This window comes from Impatiens glandulifera, chromosome 1, assembly GCF_907164915.1.
Source record: "Impatiens glandulifera chromosome 1, dImpGla2.1, whole genome shotgun sequence".
Classification (NCBI taxonomy): Eukaryota; Viridiplantae; Streptophyta; class Magnoliopsida; order Ericales; family Balsaminaceae; genus Impatiens; species Impatiens glandulifera.
The window spans coordinates 131,957,696-131,966,799 of record NC_061862.1 but is presented as its reverse complement, the minus strand read 5'-3'; the positions used below and the strand labels follow the sequence as shown (position 1 = coordinate 131,966,799).

General features: G+C 36.2%; 1 protein-coding gene across 1 annotated transcript; it reads right to left on the bottom strand.

The window, feature by feature from the left end:
- Positions 1-5,039: 5,039 nt before the first annotated feature.
- On the bottom strand, positions 5,040-8,209 carry LOC124933612 (vacuolar protein-sorting-associated protein 33 homolog). The gene is made up of 10 exons (XM_047474047.1): positions 8,005-8,209; positions 7,868-7,907; positions 7,704-7,784; positions 7,416-7,610; positions 7,182-7,292; positions 7,032-7,097; positions 6,780-6,887; positions 6,624-6,668; positions 5,343-5,399; positions 5,040-5,194 (listed from the first exon to the last, which is right to left on the bottom strand). The coding sequence occupies exons 1-10, from the start codon at positions 8,055-8,057 to the stop codon at positions 5,138-5,140; spliced, it is 813 nt and encodes a 270-aa protein (XP_047330003.1). The 5' UTR covers positions 8,058-8,209; the 3' UTR covers positions 5,040-5,137.
- Positions 8,210-9,104: the final 895 nt, after the last annotated feature.

Genomic DNA, 9,104 nt, shown 5'->3' with positions numbered 1-9,104 from the left:
ATCATAACCTTATATATCTTCAGACCAAAGACCAAAGACCAAAGACCAAAGACCAAAGACGATGATCAGGGAGAGAATTGGATTTGAATTGTATATGAGATGGATGTTTGGATTGTTAAGGAGAGGGCAACCTTTCTTCGAGAAGGTATCTCTTCAGACGAAGAGGAAGACTCATCAACTTCGTCTTCAGACGCCCATTGGGAATGAACGCGTTCCCCCTCAGTAGATGGTGTCTGCTCTTGTTCGGACGGATTCGAGAGTTTCCCTTCAACAGACGACATATGTACTTGTTCGGACGATGGGAGAACTTCAGACATCCCCTTCTGAATGATCATAGGCGTTTTCTCAGACGCAGGAGCAACATCCTCCTCCTCCTTAGTGAGAGGAATGTATTATTGAATTTCAGACGGGAAGGGCATCTGCTCAACAAATTGATAGGCCAAGAATTTCCTTTCCTCAATAGAAGATTTGGTCTGCTCGATGAGATGAAGAGCCACTTGCTCCTCATCTCTCGAGAGCATCTGCGCGGTTCTGAAGATCTGACGAGGCTTGCCTTGAGGAGACGGCATGTCATCAATGCAAATCACTGACTCATCATCGTCTGTGCAATTGATCTTTGCACGCGATGGCTTGTTCTGAAGACCATTTGATTTAGATGACTCGGTTCCATGAACGTATTGGATGGCAGTGGAGAAATAAGACTCCATGAGAAAACTAAGACAGTTAAGGACCTTCGCCTCCGTTTGAGTCATCTTGTAAAAAGAATTGAAGTTTGCTTTCCTTTGACAGAAAAGAGGATAGAGTGCGTTCCCTTTCACAATTGCCACGACGAGCTTTCTCCGCTTAAGAGCCTCGTGGATATTTTTCGTCTTTGTCTAGGAGAAGATTGACTTCTCCGTTTTGAACAACTCCCTCCACTCCTTCGCTATGATTTTGCTAGTGATCATTTATGCGTATGGATAGTGGAGTCGGTGGCTCATCCAAGTATCGAACGCTTAAATCTTTTCACCAGCTTTCACATCGACATCCTCCATGATAAGGTCGAGCATTTGATCTGCTTCGGATGAATGATCAGGAATATATTCAGCCACTTCTTTTCTTTTCCCTACAACTTCGACAGGTTTAAGAATAAAAGCTGGTTCTCTGAAAAGAATGTCTGGAGCTTCTCGGGCTGCCTTAAGCAAGGTGAATGGAGACATATTCATAGAAAGAACATTCTCCGGATGAGTTGCAGCAGGGCCAACAACTGTCTAAACGAGTGCTTATTCAATAATCACAACAGCAGTCGAAGGCACAACCTCCTACTCTATTTCTGGCATAGCATCTTCAGCATTACCAACAGCATTAGCTGCCACTAGTTCAGCGAGGAAGACATGCGTGTCTCCCCCTTGAATATTCTCAACAAGTTGACCAATTGTCTTAGCAGTTGGTCCAGCAATCTGTTCCACTTCAGGAACCTCAATAATGGGCACTTCGGCCACAAAGATGGATGGGGTTACCTTGGACAGAGTCTGAACAGCAGCAGACGCCTCCAATAGCTTCTCGCGCTGACTAGCCAAGACACTGGCCACAGATATAGGAGTGGTAACCTTTGATGTCGTCTGAACGGCTGTAGACGCCTCCGTCTGATCAGTTGGAATAGCTTATGTCTGATGAATCGTGTTGGTTTCCGTCTGATCAGCACCAGGAGAAGACGTCACAACCCTCTTCTTCCTTGGACTAGCCACAAAGTTGGCTGATCGCGACTATGAGAGCAAGGACAGAGGAATAGGAGCGATATGGGTTTCCTAAACTCTTGCCCTCCTAGGAATGGAGTCAACTTCTCTAGATTCCCTAATGGGTGCCATCTTCTGGCTGTTGGAGCTCACGGTGAACTCGGAAGGCATGACCCTCTTAAAAGGAGTCTTACGACTGGAAGTCGCAGGACATTTGGACCGAGTGATTGATTGACCACTAGTCTGTTGAGCAAAGGACTCAGACTTCGATTTCTTGATGATCTTCATACGCGCTAGGAAGTTCTTCATGGTTACGCACATCAATATTCTATAGGGGTTAACAGTCGCACCTCCGCCTACTAGGACTTGCAGATGCTCCAAGAGCCATCCGAGTTGGACTGAAAAGCTCACACTCTTCTACTCGATGGAGAAACCATCTGGTAAAGAGTGGAGAAGAGAACGAACGCCTAGTTCACTAGAATCCCTTTGGTTATGGCCTTCATATACTCAAAATAGTATTGAGTATATGAATCGAAAGACCCTTCTCTCCCTTGAATGGATTTCGCCAAAATATCATTCAGAAGACAACATGGGTATTTTAAGAGCTTCTTCTTCCCGTTGATGTTTATCGTACCGCCGATGTCCAGAAATAGGGTTTGCATCTCTCCAATGATCTCTATCGCAAGTACGGCGTTGAACGTGAGACCCTCCGTTAGGAGTTCAAAGAACTCACCAAAAGAAGCTTTAGTGATAGAAACCTGGAAACCCTTCACCGTCGCTTCAATGGAGTCTCCAATGATCTTCCCAGAACCAAAGAATTCATGGACTTCCTCTTCATGGAGAGTGAAAGGATTGTCGAGGAACCTCTTGAGGACAAACGCCTTCAGGGTTTTGAACATGTCAACAATGTTCGGTTGTTCATACTCATAGATAGATTCAAAGTCTACCTACAATATATTTTGAGACAAAGAAACAATTTTCTTAGCCATCTTTAGTGTTTGAAGAAGAATGAAGACGAAGAAGAATGAAGACGAAGAAGATTAGGATTTCTAGAGAGAGGACAAAGCGCAAAGATATTTTAGGGTTTTCAGAAATCTCAAAGAAGGCGTGAAAATCTATTTTGCATGTAGGGCATCCTTAAATAGAATTTGAAACACCGCTTCTCCTAAAATGTCGTCATTAAAAGTAAATCGTCATTTAATTAAAAACATGTTCTCAAGAAACTCATAATTAAAAGACGTCATTTTAAAAAGAAATATCATAAATCCATCATTAATTAAAAGGCGTGAAGTGATTAACCATCAAATATTTTAGTCATATCTTTAACATTGAGAGACACGTGTGTCTTCAAGTTATTCGATATTTGGAAGTATGAATGTTCAATTTTTGTGCGGGAAAAATACATGGAAAGCTCATGAGACATTAAACAGCTGTCTCACTCATCCAAAGATGAGACATCTAAGGAAGCACGTAGATAGACGTCGTCTATGATATCCGCATGCCTTGCGTTTAAGATGGGTAGACGTTTGTTCGGACGAAGTCTAATCACGCACGTATATAGACGCTTAGCATACGTCTGTTCGGATGGCATCCGATCACGCACGTCTACAGATGCATCAGACGTCTGCCTCACATTTAGACGTCTAACCAAGCTTAAGTTGTATGTTGCTTAAGCACAACTTGCCCGATACATGTTTTCTTTAAAGGACTAATCTGATCATTCCGATTGAGACATTCGTCTACACACGTCTATCCAACCACTTTAATCAACAAATTTCTCCCTCAATTTGTGCATGTTTACTTGAATAAAATTAATTTAGGTCTACAAGACCAAAACATTTCTAAAATAAGAAAACTTAGTCTCGAAGAGTGACTTCGTGAACATGTCTGCCACTTGCTGATCCGTTGGAACATATTCTAGACGAATATGCTTATGATTGATATGCTTCGTCCAAGAGTACAACACCGGGTTGTATGTGATCGATATGGAACTGGTGTTATCGTAGAAAATCGATGACTCGTCCGTCTCAATGCCATAGTTCATCCGCTATTGTTGAACCCAAAAGAGTTGAGAGTAGTAGCTGCATGCAGCAAGGTACTCGGCCTCTACTGTAGACGTGGCGACGATCGTCTGCTTTTGCTGAATCAAGAAATCAGACAATTACCAACGAACCGACAAGTTCCACTGGTGCTCTTCCGAACGATCTTACAACCTGCATAATATGCATCAGAATAGCTATTTAAATTGAAACTGAAATCCTTCGGATGCACAGTCCCATATTTTTAATTCCCTTTAAATACTTCAAGATACGCTTAACAATAAAATAATGAGATTGTTTAAGATTAGCCTGAAATCTTCCGCAGACACCGACAACAAATAAAATGTCTGGCCAGTTAACAATTAGGTGGAGCAGAGAACCGATAATTCCTCTATAAGTAGTAATGTCGACACTCTGGCCATTCTCATCCTTGTCGAGCTTGCTGGAGAAGTTCATTAGAGTATCTGCAGCTGAGCTACTTTTTATTCCAAACTTATTTATCATCTCCCTGGTGTATTTGGCCCGATTAATGAATATGCCATTTTCAAGTTGACGAACTTGAAGACCAAGAAATAATGTCAGTTCTCCCATCATACTCCTCTCGAATTTGTCCTGCATCAACTTAGAAAATTTATCACATAGTTTAGGGTTAGTTGACCCAAATATGATATCGTCAACATAGATTTGAACAAGCAAAATATGAGAATTTATAACAAATCTAAACAAAGTTTTATCTACTGTGCCAATTATAAAATAATGATCAAATAGATACTTTGTTAAAGTGTCATACCAAACTCTAGAAGCTTGTTTAAGACCATATAAAGATTTGTCAAGTTTAAAAACATGATTAGGAAAGGAGTGATCTTGAATGCCAAGCGGCTGTTCAACATACACATCCTCATTTAAAATTTCATTTAAAAATGCATTTTTAACATTCATTTGATAAACTTTAAAATTATTAAAAGATGAATAAGATATGAAGATTTTCATTACTTCAAGTCTAGCAATATGGACGAATGAATCCTCAAAGTTAATTCCTCCTCCTGTCTGTCTAGAAATATGGGATAGTTATCTCTCTTTTTCTTAGTATGATATTGATTATTGATAATCTACAATAACTATATGCTACTTATCCAATCATTCAAATTTTCTTACAAAAACATCAACCCATGACGGTGTTCCTAATAGATATTTCAACCATGTTAAAAGGAAATTACTTGAGACAAGTACAAATTGTAGATTTAAAAAGCAATACCAAAAAACTAAAAGATCACTATGTAACCAAGAGAAGGGAAGGAAAATTCTTAATAGAAAAATTGAATGGTTTGATACGAGATAAATGTACCTAGAATTAAGAGGAACCTTTACTTTTTTTCCTTCTTGTTAAACACCCATTACAGATGCATCCAACTCAACAGCACCATTATTGACTTGAAGGCACTGCACAAAACTTTATTATGACTAATGGAAGCTTTTGCTTTCTAAGAATGAAAATATAAATCTTCTAATATAAATAATTATAACCGATCACATGGAAATAAGATTGTCATTTGTCTAGCCTCAAATTACAGTTTCCAGAATATTTTACCTCATCCAGCAAGCCCTCATAAGTTAGCTGGGAACACATAGGAGTTACCATGTCCACCTGTAAATAGACAACAATTTGTAAGGTAAATTTCACCCCCACAAAATAACAAAAATAAATGCATCAGCTTCTACATAGGTTGCCAACCATGAAGGCTGTCATGTCCACAAAGTACATAGAATGCAACACTCCTAAATTGTCTACAAAAAGAAATATTATTTCTAGGTTAAGTAAAGCTATTAATTTCATTAACTGAATATACCTAGTAACCTATATATTGCTCAAGTTGTAATTCAACCATAACTCAGTATGGGCCTAAGACCTAAGAGCCAAATCATTAATAACATATATATCACTAATGCTTACCATAAGTTGGAGCATATAAACCAATTCTCAACTTGTTACACAAGGATGAGAACATAATATAAAGCAGAGGATTGGTGGATACATCATCAGTTGTTCACATACAGAAGCGTGTGTAATCAAGAAAATATTCATATTTTGGAGATTATAAAGAATTCTATTGTATTATTTTGAGTTAGATTTTACACATTTTATATGTCTGCTTACAAAGAACAAAAGTAATACAATTAAGGAAACATAATTTTCCACTGAACGGAAGAAGAATTGCAAGGAACTCCCTCACAAAAGGGATCAGATAATTCTTCCATTTAAGGGATTGAACCTCTTAAATCCAGTGTTGAATATCAGTTAATTTACAATATATTCACAATAAATTTAAGCATATTTACAGTTTATTCACATCCTCTCACACTCCCTCTCATGCTGAGGTAGAAATGTCTTTCATTCCTACTTGAATATGATACTATGAGACTTGGGCAACTCATTGTTAAACCATGTTCTACGTGTCCCTCTGATGGAACGTATGGTATGTATACTAATCTGTCCTCCAATTTTTGTTTAATGAAATATCAACCAATTTCAGTATGTTTTCTCATGAATCATGATGTAAATGATTATGAGCAATATTGACAGTTGACTTACAGTCACAAAATATTACAGTAAATGGCTTTGCCATGAAATGAGACTGTAAGATCTAAGAACATATACAATTACAGAACAGAAAATGAAAAAAAAAAAAACAAGAAAGAGAGAGTGAGAGAAAGAAAAAAAACAAAGGGAATGGAAATGATTGATGAATAAAAAATGTACTTAAGAATCTGACTTGGAGAAAACAAATTAGAAGCAACTTCAATTCTTTGCTTGAGGTATAACACTAGATACTTAAATAGTAGTTCATACAAGACAGGGGAGTAGATTTACCTCCCTATCTATGAGGATAAGCGTATTTATCTCTGGCATCCCCATCTGCAAAGGCAAGATCATCCTTGTGATAGAGACATGGACAAGTTCATACTAAAAACATTCAAATCAAATTAATTCAATTATTATCATAAAGATGGAATTATGTGATATTACATCAGATGAATTGACAGGATCTTCTGCTTGCATTCGATTAAGAATGTCAGCTACACGTACTGATGCCTTTCCCTTGGCCCTCACATTCGGTATCAGTCCAAAAGAAAACTGGAACGCCAAGTTAACCATGATTCATTAGTGTGCACGTAGTGAACTGGTTAAAAGCTGTACAGATCTCAAAAGAAATAATAGGCAACCTAAGCAATGGTGTCAATCTTCTCCATAAGAAAAGTAAAAGTAAAAAATTAAAACCTCAAGCTTGTGGATTGCTTTTGCTATATGCCAGAGAGAGCTTGCATCTCCATCAACTACCCAATCCTGACATATGACCCACAAAATCTCTGGTTATTTAGTTTCATATTATTTTCCACAGTAAATAAGATAATAATGGACAAAACATACTTTGTAGGCAAGGTCAAGTTCAAATGACAACACGTCTTCATCCAAAGGAACAATATATAACGGGTACTCCCCAATGGTCATGAGGTGATGTACTTTCTCCTCCTCAAGTACCTTAAAAGAAGCAAGATCAAAATTGTCAATATAATGTTACCCAACCAAACTAGTTTAAGCAAGTCTGCAAAAGAGGATCTTGATCACTGAATGAGATGTTACTTGTTGCAAGAAAAAGGATACCTTCTCACATGCAACAGATCGGCGAGGAACAAAATAAGTAAAATACTCTCTTTGAAGACCTTTAGATATATCATTCTGAACATGTGCAGAAATTAGTTTCATTAAATTGAGCTGAGCTCGCACAAGGTAAAGAACTTTAGTGCAATCTGTCTGAATTGGTTCAGAAGTAAGAAGCCGCAATTCAACCCCATGTTCCTGATCAGATGAACAACCTTAACTTTCAGAAAAGAAAAAAAAAAACTAAACAGCTTTGAGGAAATCAAATGCTAAATTAAGATTAACAACTACCTTTAGTATGGATGTCTGAATAATTAAAGAGATTGAACCTCCAAGCTTTGGATCAATGATTAAACACTTCTTTCCTCGTATCTAATCAGTTAGAAACATTCAATTAAAAGTTCGCAATCCATAGTTACCCATAAACAGGGAAAAGTATGAAAGATCAAACCCACATTCTTTAGTATATAAATGAGCTCCCTTTGAGATTGATCTCTATTTTCAAAAGAAGAAGAAGAAAAAAGTTAGAGGGTAACATGGGTAAGCTGAAAACATTGTTAATAATCAATCAATCAAAAACTATATAGAAGACCTTAAAGAAGTAAGATTTACGGGAGCATTCTCCAAACTAGGAATCTGAGCCATTTCTCTCTCTCTCTCTAAGCAGGGAAGAAGAGGGGATGCAATAATGATTATAATTCAATTATGGGTAGCATTTGATTTTGAAAATCGCGATAAGAATGACAAACTCTCACGATGGACTCTAGGAAGCAGGGGAGAGGATAAAGCCATAAAAGGGAAGAGAAATAGGTCGGGATGTCGGATACTAGTACTACTTGTTAAAGGAACAAGGCAAACAGATCATAAACATATTCTTTCTCAAAATTTAGTTTTTATAAATAATTTAAAATTTTATATATTAATACTTTTATTTTTAATGATAATATGTTTATTTTAATTTTATAATATAATATATTTTATTTAGAGGAGTGATAAGGGAATTTGAAGAAGGGAATTGGAGAGGAATGTGTCGTCACTACATTGTTGATTGAAAAAAGGATAAAAGGTAAGGAGAGAGAAGAGAGAAAAATTTTATTGTTTTTTTTTCTAATTAAATCCTTCAAAATCCCTCTCTCAATCATTTCTTTTTTATTTATATAAAAATTAAAAATAAATATAAATTAAATATCCATTAATATAGTGAATTAAGAAAGAAAAAAAATATGAGAAAAAAGAAGGAGTGTAAAACACATAGATAGAAAATTTAAAATATAAATAAATAAACTTATTTATTTTATATATAAATGTGTAAAATTATATGATTATAAAAAGATGAGGATAAAGAGAGGGAATTTGAGGAAGGGAATAGTGGGAGGAACGATGTGTCACATGGTTGGAAAAATGATAAAAGGTGAGGAGAGAGAGAAGAGAGAAAAATTTTATTGTTTTTTGGCTAATCAAAAATTGTATCACATCATTCTCTCCCTCAAATTCCCTCTCCCAATCATTTCTTTTATAAAAAACTAATTATTCTATAATTATGTATAAAATTATTTATAAAAAATAAATTTTTATAATTTTTATTTTTATTATATAATAAATTTTATTTATATTAATATAAAAAGTAAACAAGTAATACAAATTAAATTTTTAATTTTACCAATATATTTAAAATTTCTTTATTAGATAAAT